Source organism: Theobroma umbraticum, unplaced genomic scaffold, assembly GCF_002168275.2.
Source record: "Theobroma umbraticum cultivar Fairchild unplaced genomic scaffold, ASM216827v3 scaffold_147.0, whole genome shotgun sequence".
NCBI lineage: Eukaryota > Viridiplantae > Streptophyta > Magnoliopsida > Malvales > Malvaceae > Theobroma > Theobroma umbraticum.
Genome location: NW_018397259.1, coordinates 4,142,402 through 4,159,514, shown reverse-complemented (window position 1 = coordinate 4,159,514; position 17,113 = coordinate 4,142,402). Strand labels below are relative to the sequence as shown.

The window sequence follows — 17,113 nt, the reverse complement described above, 5'->3', positions numbered from 1 at the left end:
AAATAAAATAATTTCAATATTATTGAGAAAATTTTTATCAATTGGTCCAATCTCTTGGTTTTATTTCTTAACCATTTGGCCTCTTATTACAGCGCTGCTAACATTTCTACAATGCCTTAGCTTCAAATGCAAAGAGAATGGGAGTGGGAAACAAAAGACAGAACTTCGTGGTTTGGGCTTAGGACAGTGGAAGTTTGTATTGACCAGGATTCAAGAAGAAGGTGTGGTTGGCATTGACGGACGATGCGAGCCATAGACAGGAATCATCGCTCCTGTACGAATGACTTCAACCCTGTCTGCTTTTCATCTTCATCTTCTAATTAATCGTTGCGTTTTGGGATCCTTTGGATTGAAATAGAGTCGAGGGCCACTGAGAATAAACTTTTGTTTGATACAGTCCCAAATCTAGAAGTTCTATCAAAATCTATACCATTCTTATCACTTGAAGAACTCAATAGCAGAAACGCCATAAAACTTTAAGAATAAAACTCACTCTTTCGATTGATTTCAATAAAGTTTAATACAGAGTACAGCGCAAGACATGATCAAACAAGCCATTAATTATTGAGACCCAACTTATTTTTCTGGTAGAAACCTTATACAGGCAGCTAAGCTGTCGTCTTAGATACAAACAAGCTACATTTATATTCACACTACACAAAGCTGCAAATGCGATAGAGAACAAACTCACCGCAATTGAGATTTTTTTATTGCTATTTTTATGATGTTTCGTTTTGCAATTGTCATCAGACGCAGCACCAATTGCAATGCCAAATCTTATTACCAAACCATAACCGTATCAGCATGCAAACGTGTGTATGTAAGCATGGAGTTTTGAATATCAAGCCGAGTTGTCTTGTCCATTTTGAATCCTCATATGGTCCAGATATGCTTTTCCACTGGGCTTACGAGAAAAGTAATCTTTGAAGTATTGCTCCAGCCCCACCTTTCTAAATAATGGAGGGCTATCTGGATTTATCAGACTAGGTGCAGGCCCAACGTCAGCCCCAGGTTTGGGATTGATGGAGAGGGTAATGGAGAATCTTTCCTTCTCTGCATTCGCAGAAACCTTGTGCTCAATGCTGTGATAAACCCCGTTGCTAAATATCTGTATCAACACAATTTTTTTAAGACAATTAAGATCAAAGAAAAAAAGGGTTCGAAAATGACACTTATAGCTAGGGATTCTTATTATTTAATCCACTTATACATATATATATATGTATGTATGTATTAGAATTTATAGAAGAGAGACAAACCTGCAAAATGTCTCCTACATTCACTACAAAGGCATCAGGGTTGATGTTGAGAGGAAACCAAAGTCCATCTTTCTTAATCTGAAGGCCATCTACTCCATTAACTTGGTGCAAGATGTTGATAAGGGTTATATCTGAGTGAGGAAAAAGGCCCATCACCAGTTCTGGTTTTGGACAAGGCGGATAATATGCCAATCTAACTGCTTGCATCCCATCATCAGAAAACTCCATCATCTCCTTTACATCAATTCCCAAAGCTTTTGCCATTGAACCAAGAAGTTTTGAGGCAATCTTTTGGAGTTCCGATAAGTAAGACTCCAAGGTGTTTCTGGATGAGATTATGTATTAAAAGGTCAATTTATGAGAAGAGAGTATAAACTCTATCATATTAAAAGAGGATTTTTTTTTATCAGATTCAATAAAAGAGAGACAGACAGAGAGAATTACCTTAGGGATGAAGGGAGCTCCGGGAAGAGATGAGGCTTGCGTCTGTGGACAGGGTTAGTAATTATATTCAAACTGTCAACCCAGTCCAGTTTTCCTCCTTCTCTGCTTCTGCATCCATACCCTTCCCACTCCCCTGGCATCATCTTGTATTTCATTTTTGCTTCCAGGGGAAGCCTATAAAATTCTTCCACCTTATGTTTCAGTTTGTCCAACAGTGAAGAGCTAACTCCATGGTTCACCAACTGCAAAACCACTAACTATGAATATATTTTTCTCACATACTCTGTTGTGCTATTTTTTAAAAAAAAAATTTCTTCTAAAATAAATTACTTGTAGCTCTATTACCCGTATTTGTATGTTGTAATTAACATATATTTCCATATGATTATATCGAAAATTAATCTTTTATATGTATTTAGTATAAACGAACTTCATATGGTAAACATGAAAAGGAAACTTAATTATGCACCTGGTCAAAAAATTCAAAAAAAAAAATCAAAGATCCTAACTCTTAAATGGAGTTTGGAAGTAATTAATTAGCTTTTCCTCTTTTTCATGCATGTTTACATTTGATTAGATAAGTTGCTAAAGGGTGAATTGAGAAGAACCTGGAAGATACCCCAGTCTTTGCAAGTTGAGTGCAATTTCTCGAGTTCGAGGTCTCTGTCATCATCTCCAGAAACCAAACGAGCCATGTCAATGGTTGGGATTGGTGGCGAAGGAGCAGTGAAAGAGAAGGACAGGGGTTCTTGATCTAAACGAACAAATTGTTGTGGGATAGTGATTGTTGGCCCTTTTGCGAGCTCTTGAACACTAACCATTGAAGGAGAGCTGCCGAAATCTTTTGGGTTTGATAATGCCATATTGCTAAATGCTGAAAGTGCCTCTACACATAGCCTATTGGGGAGTATTTATAGGTTAAAAAAAAAATTGGGATCAGCCAAGAAAATAAAGCTTTAATATGTTTTTATGATAAGAGAAATTTCAGATTTAGAAGAACGGGTAACAAGCAGATCGTACTAGCAAATTCAATACTAGGTACTAAAAGGGGTTGAGTTGACCAAACCCTAATTACATATTCTAATATTAGACAAAATTTCAATGCTACATCAAAGCAAATTCATATAATTCAGATGGTCCGTACCTACTGCACATGCATAATTATATATTAAGCAAAATTTTGAAGCATCCTATACTAATTATCACAGTAACCCAAGTTTTTTAATATCATTTGAGAAACCATCCAAGATTTGTTTATTCGATCTGTACATAAATGCATATTTATGGTCATAAATTCATATAAAACAGCATATATAATGCATTGAAAGTGACGAAGATATAAACATAAAATATTTTCTTATAATATTATTTATTTAAGTATAATTGATGAAAAAATCCATTACGTGTTACTTAAAGCATCCATATATATATATATATATATTATGCTACAGTTAAAAAACGTGCTTAAATTGTCAAAGTACATGCATTTTATTAGTCACAAAGTTGTTACATAAGATCTGAAATTGTCACGTTTTTTTTATGTATTGATCTGCCCACGACTTTAATTATTTTTCTATGTGAAGTTGTCATCAATGACGAAAAGTCTCCACAAAACAAATACATGTTGGCACTTACTAGAATCCAGTGGCTTAAGATAGGGTAGGCTGAAAAGAAAAGAATTTTAAGTTTTACTCTCATCTTTCATTGTCAATTAAACCTTGAATTGAAGCAATTGCTTGCTATTGGCAGTGCCGGTTGAACAACCAATGAAAGCGTGGTTGTGTAGAATAGAAGCTTCATCTTACTCATGGGAGTGGCCAGGAGATGAAGATTGTGACGTGGGTGAACTGACTCCCTATGCAAACAAAGAGAAAGCGTTGATAAGCTGTGGCTGAAGAGGTAAAGTGGATCATGCTACAAATTTGGTCAAAAGGCATGAAAGAAAAGAGCGTAGCAGGTAAAAGCAAATGGGGCAGACCGTCGGCTGCAACCAAAGGTGGGGCATGTGGTAATAAGTAATGGACCAGGTTGGAGGCTAGGCTTGGACAAGGATACAAGCAAAGGTCTTTGTTAATTGGGTTTTCTTCATTGGAGTTTTGTCACGAATTTCACGTTAAAAGAAATTAAAATAAATTTTAAAAATATAAATATATTTTTTTTATTATTTATTATGTCATTTAAATTAAAAATGTGAATTCAAAATAATTTGACTAACCTCTCATATCTTCTTTTAAAAATAAATAAACGGGCTAAAAAAATGAAATTTCTAAGAGGGAGATGAAGCCAACTCGATAATAGATGCAAATGTTGGTAAATATTGTTTCCAACAAGTATTCCACTTTCAGTTTAATTAAATAAATAATGTATATTCATTTGATTTAAGTAAAAAACTTTTCAATAAATTTTACAATTTGTGTCTAGAAACTCATTATTTACTTCTAAGTTTACCATTATACATTTATTGTAATCTTCACTATCTTTAAAAGATAATGTTAATAGATGTCCACGGATGCTAGTTAGAGAGATATTTATGAAGAAAAAATTGTAATTAATGTTTTATTCCTTTTAAATTTGGTAAAAATTATATTTTAATTAACTTAAGACTTTATCAATAAACACTAGTTAATCGGACTTTTTATAAAAGCAATATTTAATTATCATTTTGCCCCTGCAATATGCAAGATACCATAACTACTTCATTTATTACATGATACAAAACAATCCGGACTCAAATTTGTATAAGTTTATGCGAAGTTCATGTACTAGCTTAAATGTGCATTTTAGTACATCTATTTCAACTTTTAGCAATTTGATCCTTGTATTTTTAAATTTGTGACAAATCAAGAATAATAGATAATAGGCATAATATCTAAAAAAGTCCCTAAACTATTTAAAAAATTCAAATAAACTTTTATTTTTTTATTACCTTCAACCAAACTCTTATATTTTTATTTTGAGCCAAATGAGCTCTTATATTTTTATTACGTTCAATTAATCTCTTATACTTTTATTTTGAACCAAATAATTTCTTTTACTTTTATTTTGAATCAAATAGACTTTTATAATTAATGATTAACTTAATCAAAATATCACTTATCATTCTATGTCACGTAACGTTAACATTATAGCTTAACATGTCATAATTGATAAAGGCGTAACATACTGATATAACATAATGACATGACTATGTAAAATTTTTCACATTCTACATCAGTACCATGTAGGTTTAAAATGACAAATGATATCTTAATAAATTGTAATTAATTAATCGTTAATTATAAGAATTTATTTGATTGAAAATAAAAGTATAAAGCTTAATTGAATGTAGTAGAATAATAAAAACTTATTTGAATATTTTTAAATAATTTTAAATTTTTTTTTGAGTATTATGCCTAGATATTACAACTAAACAAAATCCGTCAACAATGTTAACATCGTAATGATAGGACATTGACATGTAATATTTTGTTGACATGGCAAATTAAGCCCTTTTTCCTTTCCTTCATGGCATTTGACACAACCTTGTCCTAGGCTGCAATCTACACGAGAACTTGATGGAGGTAATCCATCAAGCCCACGTAAACCTCATTATCTTTCATGATCATTTAATTTATCATTGGAACACTCAATGCTATCATAAGTCATACTTGACATCATTATCTTTTTACTTATGTACACAAAGCACTGCATTGTGCAACACATCTACAATTACCTACAATCGACATGTCAGTCTGTCATCCTGTGGCCATATTACTTACCCTAAGTATTCACATAAGGCACAACCTTGTGCTGTGACATGCACCATGTACTCATACATGGGGTAAATAGCTTGCCCATTATTTGCCAACACATGGCTACATCATTATATATTAGGCAATTGTATTATGTCCCATAACCCACATACATTGGTACATATAAGGCCACTCGGCCAATTACATTGCATGACTAATAACCAACTACCACCGGAATGACTTTTAAGTTCGGAAAATATTGTCAAATACCTTGGTCATTAAGCCTACCATAGTATGTACGTAAATCCCTTGCATGTCTATATCTAAGGTAACTTCAAATCTACAAAACAAAAGAGTTGAAAATGTGAGTACTATTACTCAGTGAGGGATATAGAGGGAAACAAAAAATAGCTCTAAAAGGTTTATAAACCATGCTCATTTTCTTGAAAATATGTTCGTTTTCTTGTACAAATCCATGATGCATTTAGGCTGTCACCCAATAAAACTTACTTATTTATCTTAAACTCACCCATTGGTGTCATTTATAAACTCTGACACCTTACTAAGCTCGCAACTTACATATGAATTTGAAATAATACGTTGTGGGACTATAAGAGTGTAAACGGGCAGATTGCCTAAAAGGCTTTGAATCTTACCTCATTTGTCTCAATACCTCAGTTTAACGTGTGGAATCTTATGCACAAGTTTCCATTTCAAGGCTATCTAAGCTTTTCTTAAACTTATCTTTTGCACTTATAACCTTTCCTGCCATTTACATTCCTTAATTGGTTTCCCAATTCTGTACATAGAACTTTAAAACATACTAAACATAGGCAACTTATACATCATTATTAATATCACATCGAAGTGCATACATAAACTTGATCATAATGCACATGGGGTGCTCCAACCCTTAATATCTCTTGTGGTATTCCTTCGCCCCACCAAGGCAATACATTTCGGGTACTCCGACCTTTTACCGCAGTGGTATTACTTTGCTCCACTGACGCCATGCAATTTGAGTACTCTGACCCTTAATATCTCTAGTGGTATTCCTTCGCCTTATCAAGGCAATACATTTCAAGTTCTCCGACCCTTTACTCCAATGGTATTGCTTTGCCCCACTAAAACCATTGCTATGCATCACAAAACATAACAAAAATATCACATTACATTCTCATTATACAACATAACATAATGCCTACATAGCATAGCACCTAGTCATAAATCATTATATATATCTACGTAACATGTAGCTCAACTATCATGCCCCTCAGTTTACATTTAGTCACAAACCATTCATAGGTCAACATATATTTATGAGCATAAACATTGCATCCATTCATAATCTACTCATATCTTAACCCATTTACTTAGGTATATAAATATTCACCCTAACTTAGGGTTCACATACTATCATAGAATTCATTTCACAACAGTTTGTTCCCATGTACTTTTTCAATAACATCATTACATGGCATTATATTTTTTAAATCTTATTTCATGCTTTTTCAAAACCATTTAGATGCAATATCCACTCACCTGGTGGTTACTTAAATCATAGCTAAGCTAGGACAGTTGATCAATCCTTTTACTATAAGACTTGGTGCTCCAAATGCGATTTAGCATTATACCAATGCATAAAAATTATTAACATGCTTAATTTTTCATCACTTTTTAACTAGATTTCTGCTTAGGATGCTACAAATAATTCCTACCATGATTTCATTTTTACTTAATTGAAATTGAGCTAAATCAAGTAAACTCGTCTTTAATCAAGTCATTTCTAGCTTAATTGCCCTTAGAAAACCTTATTTGACTGAATTCATTTTGATCTTTGAATTGAATACTCATAAGAGCTTTAAATAAAATTCCTCAAGCTTCTTAGCATTTATAAACATGTATTTGTAAATTTCCAGCACACTAGCTAAGCATTTAATTCTTTTTCCATACCTTAAATAATAACCTCAAGTATCTTACTCATCCAAAAATCAAATCTTTACTTTAATAGTTAGCTTAAAGCCATCAAAACCTCCAAAACTTTTAAGCTTAAGGAGAAAATAGTTGCTGGAACAATAACAAATCCAGCATTAAAGCAGATCAATCTTAAACTCAAGTACCAAGGAAGCTTAATCTCACCTTGGTTACTGATTTCCAAGCTTCAAATCATCAATTTGGAAGCTTAAAATCCATGAGGAGCAACATGCATTCAGTTGGAAGAAACAAAACCTCAAAACTAACTTTAAAAAAATGACATGGGTGGAATAACCAATGTTATTGGGTGAAAAACCAATATTGCTTTGAAACCCAAGGTTTTAGCCCCCTGTTTCCCCTTTATTTTTCTTATGTTTTACTCAAGGGTGGATATATCGGGCTAATTGCTCATTAGTCCCTACCTTTTCACTTCTTTTTAATTTGGTCCTCCAAATTTTTTCATTTTTTTTCAATTTGGTTTTTAAAATTTTTCATTTTTAATGTGGTCTCCCAAACTTTTAATTTTTGTCCATTTAGTCCCTCAATATTTTCTTCCTTTTCAATTTAGTCTTCCAATATTTTTTTCTTTTCAATTTAGTCTTTTCCAAAGTTTGTCCATGATGTACACCATAACTCAAAAATATTACTTATTATCTTTGGAAACTTAGAATCACAAACCAAGCATATTGAGTCTTAACCTTTAGAAGCTACAGCTCAAGGATATTGAATATTATCCTTGGAAACTAATGATCACAACACAAGGATATCAAGTGTAAACTTTGGAAACATAAATTCAAGAATTCTACCTTTTATCCTTGGAAGCTTAAAATCATAATTCCAAGGATTCTGCTTATTATTCTTGAAAACTTAACATTATAAACTCAAGGATTTCTAGTATTATTCTTGGAACTCAGACTTACAACTCAAATGCCAAGAACATTTCTGTTTTATCTAACATCATTTAATCATCAAACATACTTTTAAACTCATCAAAATACATATCTAAGCATAATTAATTCCTTCTCAATCCTTTGAACATTTAATTTCAATCAAGCTAAATCCCACTACTGGCTATTTCTCTTTATAATGCATGCACACTCTTATCATGCATATATTCATACATTCATTTTTTATTCATGTTCAATATGCGCAAGTAATACTAATTTTGATCAAGCTCAAGTGTGCACATGTTTGCATTTCACATCTCATGTTCTAATGCATAAGCATACATATTTATATGGCACCCATATTCTTCATTTGGCTAATAATTTTGTATATGGCACTATAACATAACACAAATATGACATAAAATTGAACAAATTTGAATTTAAAGTAATCACGTTTTAATCATATAAACACAATTAAAATAAAAATAATTAAATATATTATCATTTATTTATTTAAATCATGATCTAATTATAACTCGTTTAAATCTCTAAATAAAGGCGTTCTTTCATTTAAAAGCCGTAAGTATCAGAAAGTTGCTCTCTCTCTCTCTCTCTCTCCTTATTTGTAAGTTTTTATTCTTTGAAATATGCTATCTTTCTTTTATCACAAGAAAGAAAGAAAGAAAGAAAAAGGCAATAAAAAAAACCCGGTTTAAACAAAGTCTGTGCGGTCCGGCTTATGAAACCTCTGCCTTTTGGCTTCATTCCACACTTAACGAATCTGAGAACTCTCTGTTTCTCTTCTCATTTTTCTCTTAGCTAGGGTTTTGCTATCTGGAGCTATGGTAAGACTTAACTTTTTCTATTCTCTGTTCAGATCTGAAATCTCCATTTCTACTTCTTCGAATTCTTACCGCTTTTTTATATGGGAATTATACAGGACGGTAATAAAGGAAACCTGGAGGCGGCGATCGAGCAGTTGCTTAATGTTGAGAAGCAGATGCGTTTCGCCGGCGATGTTGCTGAAACCAAGAAAGCGGTCACCGACATTTTGCAGCTTTGCTTCGAAGCTAAGGATTGGAAGTCTCTAAATGAACAGATCGTTAATTTGTCCAAGAAACGAGGTCAACTAAAGCAGGTGACAAAGATTTTTACGTTTCCTCTAAACTGAATTCCATTTATCGGTTTAACCCATTTTGTATTTGGACATTTGGGGTTTTTGGAAGATACTGGGGATTGTAGTTTATTCTAATTTGATTATTTGCATGCGGTTGTGCATCTAATCTGACCACTTTTAGGGATTTTTCGGATTTTCTTTTTGGAATTTTTGGTATTTGGTTGCTTTAAATGCTTCATTTGGTATTTATAATTGCTATTTGATAGGTGGGTCTATCGAAATGTTTGGCGTTTTGAAGTTACATTTAGCTAAAGTTCATTGTTGTTGCATGATTGAAGAAAACTTTTGTTGCCTTTTGATTATAGTGGGTAGGGGCTTAGGACTCTCACTTTATTGGAAGAGAAGAACGCTTATATATTTCTGAGCCTTCTTTGCGGTAGATGACTGAGCTACTAACTCAAGTAAATGTTTACAATTTATCATTAAGTAGAGTTAAGCTGAACAAAAAAAGACAATTGCAATTGTCGCTTCATATCCTCCAGATGGACACATGATTAGAATTGTTATTAGTGGCTGGTGATATATTGAGACTACCAATTTCTTTATCAGTTACTCATAATCATAACTCATAAACAGTTCAATTCTCACATATCTCTCCTTGTTTATTTCCTCTCCCAGCTTGTTAGCTTGAGTGTACACTTGTTGTTGTCTAATCTATTGAGATGAAAATATATTTATGCTTATCTATATTGGACAGTTATGGTAATAAGGAAACTTTTGTTTTCGATAAATGGTAATAAGGAAATTTATGGGCTTGCTCTGGTGCTTAAATCCACTTGAGTTTTTCGTTTTATCCAGCCTTTATTAGTTTATAATTAGTATGATACCACCTTAGCATGTTCCAGTTAACTGATGTAAATTCGTTCATGTCATCTAGTTAGATTTGTTAGTAAATTTGATTAACAACTGATTAGTTTCAACACACTATAAAATTACACCTCTGTTACAGAACCTATTTTTACTTTATACCGCAAGAAACATTTAATTGGTGGTCTATTTAAGTTTCTCTCGCTATTAATAGACATCGTGTCTTATTGTGTGCCATGGAATGTTACTATAGCTACATTTACCTTGGTTGCTTTGAGGATCCACCTATAGTTGTATGTAGATATATGTATGCATCTGCTAACAATGCGATTGCAGAAAAGACTTAATTTGAATTTCTTTCTTTTTATAGTATGGTTTGCATGTTGCTTTTTGGATCATGATTTTGATATTGTTTGCTCCTTGTTGCCCATATGATTAACCTAATTGTGTTTTGATTTTTTTTAACCATTATCCAAGCAATATTGAAATTTGGCTAAATGCTAAGATTTAGGGCATAACTAACAATTCCATAGTTTAACCAAAAGACTCCATCCACAGCAACCCTAGAACTCATCACGTGTTTTTCTCAACATTTTCTGTCTGTAAAGTGGCTGCAGCTTACTATGATTTGCTCATTTTCATTATTTCCTTTGCAGTTCCAGTTTAGCCACGTCTAGCAATGCAAACAAAAATCCCAGAGTCTTAAAAGGAAAAAGAAAACTCTTCTACCTTTCTTTTCAATTTAGTAAAGCCCCAAAGCAAATGTTTTTATTTGGCACCTCTTTGGATGGATGTGGTGATGATATTCCACAATTAAACAGATCTGAACCAATAAATTTTCATTTTATAACCTCTAAGGTTTACCTCATAGTTGCTGCTGTTATTATTGACCTCAGATTTATATGATTCTTGCTTATGTTAATCAGAACAACTTTTCTATTTTAATGGTTTTTGCTATTTACGTTAGAACCATAGGATACAATGAAATTATTAGGTAAAAAACGTTACTTTAACCAAATTGAATCATGTAATTGATGGAACAATTGAGTAAAGTTCAAGTCTTATTCTCGGTATTTTGCCTCCTAAACCTAAATTCTTTTCTCCCTTTTTGTATTATAAAATAGTTTTGCAAGAAATGTTGACATACTGTTAAAGCCATTTAATTGAATATTTCTTCTTTTTAAATTTCTACCTACTGTCAGAACAATTCATAGAAGGTTATATTTTTTTATCAATATTATGATTGTTAATCTAGCTGTTTATTTATCTGCAGGCAGTAACTGCGATGGTTCAGCAAGCAATGCAATACATTGATGAGACACCAGATCTTGAAACCCGTATAGAGCTCATTAAGACCTTGAACAGTGTGTCTGCTGGAAAGGTGAATACGTGCTGTTAAGTTTTGTGGTTATCTGATGTAAACTGTTTATTGTTGTAACGTCTTGTCTAATGAGCTTCTTCCTGCTGTAGATTTATGTTGAAATTGAGAGAGCGAGATTGATCAAGAAACTTGCAAAGATTAAAGAAGAACAAGGCCTTATTGCTGAAGCTGCAGATCTAATGCAGGAAGTTGCAGTAAGTATCCTGTATGATATGTTGATTGCTTCTATGGATCTCTGCATTTTTACCCTTTTGCTCATATTTGACTGGTTTGAACTGCAGGTTGAAACTTTTGGTGCAATGGCTAAAACTGAGAAAATTGCCTTCATTCTAGAACAGGTGTGGGCAACTTATTTTTATCACCGCCGTTATTTTCAAAAATATTGGATCTTTTAGATTAAGATTCCAATAATAATTGTGTCAACTTGTCAATAATTAACCTTTGCAGGTTCGCCTCTGCTTAGATCGCCAGGATTATGTTCGTGCTCAAATTCTTTCAAGGAAGATTAGCCCTAGAGTATTTGATGCTGATACCTCAAAGGAAAAGAAGAAACCCAAGGAAGGTGATAATGTTGTAGAGGAGCCTCCTGCTGATATACCATCACTATTGGAGTTAAAGCGAATCTACTATGAACTAATGATAAGGTATTTGCCTGCCTTTTCTCCGTACTTCTATGGTTTGTTCTCTAACTCTCTTGTGACCATGTAATGAGTTTTGATAATTATTATGAGGTTTTTATTTATTTTTTAATAATTGGGGAAGGGGGGATTCGAACACTGCTCTTTAGGCAGAGGGATAATGCACCAATCAATGAGTCAAATGCTTGGGTGCTATTATGAGGTTTAGGGGTACTTGAATTCGATTTATATCCTTCTCTTGGAATGGCATCATTTTTATGTAAATTATCTGTGGCCAACTAGTCTCACAAATATCAAAATATGTATACTTTCTGAACATGACCTCACAACTTGGTCATTACTGTGAAGATCCCTTCTTTTCTCTTTTAAAGAAGAGGGGCATTGAAGGTGGGGTTTGGGAAATCTGTGTTTTTTGATTTGGAAAAGGACATTGCTATGTGGAAACTCTAGTCTCAACTTGGTTATTACGTATTGTTGACTTATCGTATATTCAACATACCTCCAAGTTGATGGAAACAAGTTTTATCTATCTTGAGCCCGAGCTTGGTTTGATTAGATTAATTTGAATTTTGTGCTTGTGTTGGAAATTTGATATTTCATTTAAGATGAATGTATGAGTGGATCTCAATTAAGTCACATGCACCTTTCTTCTAAAGCTTGTAAGGATCCTGATGATAAATGATATACAAAAGGACATTCATTGAGAACCTGTTTGCGCAAACTGATATGAGTTGCTGCTCGAAAGAGCCTCAAGTTAGATTGTTTAATGTGGCATTTCTTTCAAAGATGGTTTCTGTAAAAGAGTGTATGTGAATGTTTTCTTTCAGACGATTGTTATTTCAGATATATTGGATGGTGGAAGGTTGGTTCTTATTTTACAAGATGAGTTCTATTATTTTGGGCTAGAGATCTATATCTCACTTGAAAACTTAACCCTGAAGATAAAATAAGGAACAGAGCCTGAGCTTGGCTTGATTAGATTAATTGGAATTTGTGGTTTGGTTGTGTTGGAAATCTCTCCTGTCCAAAGCTTGTAAGGATCTTGATGATAAAAATATGCACAAAAGGATATTCATTCAGAATCGACCCACACAAACTGATATGAGTTGCTAACATAAGGGACCTCAAGTTAGATTGCTTAATGTGGCATTTCTTTCAAAGATGATATCTGTAAAAGAGTGTATGGGAAATGTTTTCTTTCCGTTAAGAGTGTTGTAGTTTTTATTTCAGATATGTTGCATGCTGGAAGGTATGATCCATATGTTACAAGATGAGGGAAAAAATATCTTCTATTGTTTTTGTGCTAGAGATCTATATCTTTCTTGGGAACTATATTCTGGAGATAAATTTAAGGAGCAGAACCAACTTTGTCTTGAAAGCAAAGAAGGATTTGTCTGTTATTGGATGTAAGACTGGGAATCCTTGTGTTTGTTTTGGCTTTTGTAATTGAATAGTCTTTACCATTGTAACTAAGCAACTAACTAGAAAATATTAACCATCTCCATTTCACCGTAAAGACCCAACTGACTGCAAAGTACTTGAATGTCATCTTCTCCGTTGCTACGTAGGTGGATTTGTCTTGCTAATGAGTTTTCATTTTCTCTGTAGGTATTACTTCCATAACAATGACTACCTTGAAATTTGCCGTTGCTATAAGGCAATATACGAGATTCCGTCCATCAGGGAAAACCCATCCCAGTGGATACTGGTAAAGCACATCTCAATTTATACCCTTACCAAGTTCTGTTGAACTGTTCTCATATATATTTTTACTTGCAGGTCTTGAGAAAAATCTGTTGGTACTTAATCCTGGCCCCACATGATCCAATGCAGTCAAGCCTTCTTAATTCCACATTGGAGGATAAGAATCTTTCTGAGATTCCAAAGTTTAAGTATGTCTTTGGTGAACTTAGTATTCATGAGTATTTCAAGCACTAGGCAGGTTGTTTGTCAAATGTTTTGTTATCTGATAACTGTATTTGTTTAATTTTCTGTCAAAGGTTGCTATTGAAACAGTTAGTTACAATGGAGGTTATCCAGTGGACATCCCTTTGGGATTCTTATAGGGATGAGTTTGAGAATGAGAAGAACATGCTTGGAGGCTCTTTGGCTGACAAAGCTGCTGAAGATTTAAGACAGAGAATTATTGAGCATGTAAATTCGCCACACTCCTGTGATATGATTTTTGTCAGTTATTAATTCATCTGTTTCTTACTGGCAATTTGTTGATGCTTTTCAGAATATCCTTGTTGTTTCAAAGTACTACTCAAGGATTACCTTGAAGAGACTTGCAGAGTTGTTGTGTCTCACTATCCAGGTTTGCTTACTTGTGCTTTTTTTTTTTTTTTTTTTTTTCTTTCACTTCTCTCTCTATTCATGAGAAATCTTGTCGGTAGTTAAGTAGGCCTTTATTTGAAATGTGAAACAACAATGATTCTCATCCTACCATGCTGTTTCCATCATTATTAATGAACTGATTCCCTGCAATGCAGGAAGCTGAGAAGCATCTTTCTGAAATGGTTGTGTCCAAGGCACTGGTGGCTAAGATTGACCGACCAATGGGAATAGTCTGTTTCCAGGTAGCAAAGGATAGCAACGAAATTCTCAACTCGTGGTCCGTGAACTTGGAAAAACTTCTGGACCTTGTTGAGAAGAGTTGCCATCAAATACACAAGGAAACCATGGTTCACAAAGCTGCTCTAAAAGTATGAAAAAATGAAGAGAAAAAGAATTGTAGGTAGTGGCCTGTCTTTGTCTCAGTTTACTTCATTTCTTTTATGTTGGCATACAAATGCCACAATCTCAAATTTAACATTTCTGCGAAATGATATAATCATATTCTGCAGGTTTGGCCAAGTTGAACTGTGTTTTTGAATGCAAGTTGTTGCATCCCTTCACTCAATAGGCTTTTTTTTTTTTTGTGAAAGTTGTCAGACGTTTCTGTGACTGGATGTTAGATAGTAATTATAGAAAACCTAAATGGTGCTGTTTCCATAGCAGTGGCAGGAAAACAATCGAGTTCACTTGTTTGTATTCTTCATTATTTACATTTTCGGTTCTTTCACATGGTTCACTGGTCCTTTTTTTTTTATTTCCAGAAGTATTGCCTTTTTTCCAATTATATATGACTTATCTCTATAGGTTTTGATCATAATTCACTTTCGGTCAAGTAGTATTGAAAATAAACACTCTCCCAAAACTATGTTGAAATGTAGCTGAAAAATACTAGAAAATTATAGTTTTAAAGTGGGTCTCTCTCGCAATCAGCTAAGGAAGCAAGCATCCTCCAGTCAAATATAAAGAAGCTTATGGTGCAATAATGACCTAAGTAAGGTGAATGTATCATTGACCAAGAGATGGATTCATATAGAATTTACCAGTTCACTGCCAGATAACTAGTAAGGAAATTAAATTCCCCTTCAGCAGGGTGCATATGAAATACTGATATCTTGTCGTCTTGCTTTCGTCTTGGTTAGAGGCTTCTTTTTTCGCTCTATCCAGAAAAAAAAAATTAGCCATCTATTCTCCTTCAATTGTTTATTTTCTACTATCTTAAATAATTGTATCAATGGTAAAAATGGTGTTCTTTGCGCCTTACTTTTCAGTTGAATAAACTAATTAAATATTACTATGTCTGCACAACTTAAGAGAAAATTTCTACTTGATCTCCCAGGGAAAACACAAGCAAGTAACCAATTGGGTTTCAACCCTTTCCATGTTGCACTAATTCCGTTTTGTTGCTTTAGGGAATTAGAAATGAAAATTTGAAAACTGAAATGGGATAGAATATAGATATGATTTTGTAAGGATGAGTAAATGATTAATTCAGTTGATTCAGTGTGTCATAATTGAAAATTGAATAAAATTAATTTTTTTTTTTGAAAAATCGACTGTATCATTTCAATTTAAAGATAAATCAAATTGATCAAAAATCGAATGTGTTTGGTTGATTTGATTATAGACTAAAAGAATAGAAAGTTTGTCACTTTTATCTTTATAAAGTACAATATTAAAATTTATATATTTTATCTTTAATTATTAAATATATAAATAATTTAAATATAAATAAATTAATACTAGCTAACATAGACAAAAGAAAAAAACTAATTAAACGTACTTAAATCAGAACATACAACTAATTAACAGAGACACATATATATACATGATTTTTTTGTCAATTTAGTTTGAAAATTTTCAAGGAATGAAATGTCAAAAAAAAAAAATCCTAACAAAATTAAAATTAGGTACTGAAAGCAACAAAGTTAGACACAAAATGCCAATAAACAACTAAAAAAATACATTCAGGGTGAGTTGCTTTCCAAAAATCCATGGACAGTTGGATAAGCTAGCTGTCACTTGCAGGTTTAGACTTAGAATGACAATCAAAACAAAGAATTGGGGATACCAAATCAAAAACACATTCTCATTCGTCTTAAACAAACAAATTAAGTCTGTAATCACTTGGGAGTCATCCTAATGAGTGAGGGCAGTACTGATTATGCAGACAGGTTCTAGGCGGTGCTTAATTTACATTCGGAGAATAATTTTTCCCCATCAAATCAAAGGATGAGCTTTTGTGGGTCACTAAGGGTAGGAAGGGTCGGGTTCTATTTTGTTCTGCTGCCATGATTTGATGTGTTTTGTATAGACAGGATTGTGTATGTATCAGTCATGAGAGGTGTATAGTTGTCTGATTTTTGTATAATAGGTTTTTGTGGGTAGCTATGAGTATGATTTGGTGAATATACCTGCTTTTTGTGTCCAGGTATAGCCCACAAATCACTGGTTCTTTACTGATGTTTTTTTAATGGGATT

The 17,113-nt window shown here is 33.2% G+C and overlaps 2 protein-coding genes across 3 annotated transcripts; one reads left to right on the top strand and one right to left on the bottom strand.

The window, feature by feature from the left end:
- Window positions 1-475: 475 nt before the first annotated feature.
- Window positions 476-2,686, bottom strand: LOC110415203 (oxoglutarate-dependent flavonoid 7-O-demethylase 1-like). The gene is made up of 4 exons (XM_021426775.2): window positions 2,312-2,686; window positions 1,704-1,945; window positions 1,260-1,584; window positions 476-1,108 (listed from the first exon to the last, which is right to left on the bottom strand). The coding sequence occupies exons 1-4, from the start codon at window positions 2,564-2,566 to the stop codon at window positions 842-844; spliced, it is 1,089 nt and encodes a 362-aa protein (XP_021282450.1). The 5' UTR covers window positions 2,567-2,686; the 3' UTR covers window positions 476-841.
- Window positions 2,687-8,949: 6,263 nt separating this feature from the next.
- On the top strand, window positions 8,950-15,362 carry LOC110415765 (26S proteasome non-ATPase regulatory subunit 12 homolog A). Of its 2 annotated transcripts, XM_021427469.2 has the most exons (12): window positions 8,950-9,140; window positions 9,236-9,433; window positions 11,553-11,660; window positions 11,750-11,854; window positions 11,942-11,998; window positions 12,108-12,304; window positions 13,907-14,006; window positions 14,078-14,190; window positions 14,299-14,452; window positions 14,538-14,615; window positions 14,791-15,035; window positions 15,145-15,362. In XM_021427469.2, the coding sequence occupies exons 1-11, from the start codon at window positions 9,138-9,140 to the stop codon at window positions 15,007-15,009; spliced, it is 1,332 nt and encodes a 443-aa protein (XP_021283144.1). In that variant the 5' UTR covers window positions 8,950-9,137; the 3' UTR covers window positions 15,010-15,035; window positions 15,145-15,362. The 2 variants fall into 2 exon arrangements, with proteins under 2 accessions (XP_021283144.1, XP_021283143.1); XM_021427468.2 differs by having other exon boundaries at window positions 14,791-15,362.
- The last annotated feature ends 1,751 nt before the right edge of the window (window positions 15,363-17,113 follow it).

Bases quoted from the DNA above. Each gene is read 5' to 3' on its own strand.
- LOC110415203 (XM_021426775.2), bottom strand. From the start codon at position 2,566: ATGGCATTATCAAACCCAAAAGATTTCGGCAGCTCTCCTTCAATGGTT. The intron at 1,946-2,311 runs GTTCTTCTCAAT...GTGGTTTTGCAG, and splicing joins AAGACTGGGGTATCTTCCAG to TTGGTGAACCATGGAGTTAG. The intron at 1,585-1,703 runs GTAATTCTCTCT...AATCTCATCCAG, and splicing joins GAGCTCCCTTCATCCCTAAG to AAACACCTTGGAGTCTTACT.
- LOC110415765 (XM_021427469.2), top strand. The intron at 11,855-11,941 runs GTAAGTATCCTG...TTTGAACTGCAG, and splicing joins ATCTAATGCAGGAAGTTGCA to GTTGAAACTTTTGGTGCAAT. The intron at 14,453-14,537 runs GTAAATTCGCCA...GATGCTTTTCAG, and splicing joins GACAGAGAATTATTGAGCAT to AATATCCTTGTTGTTTCAAA.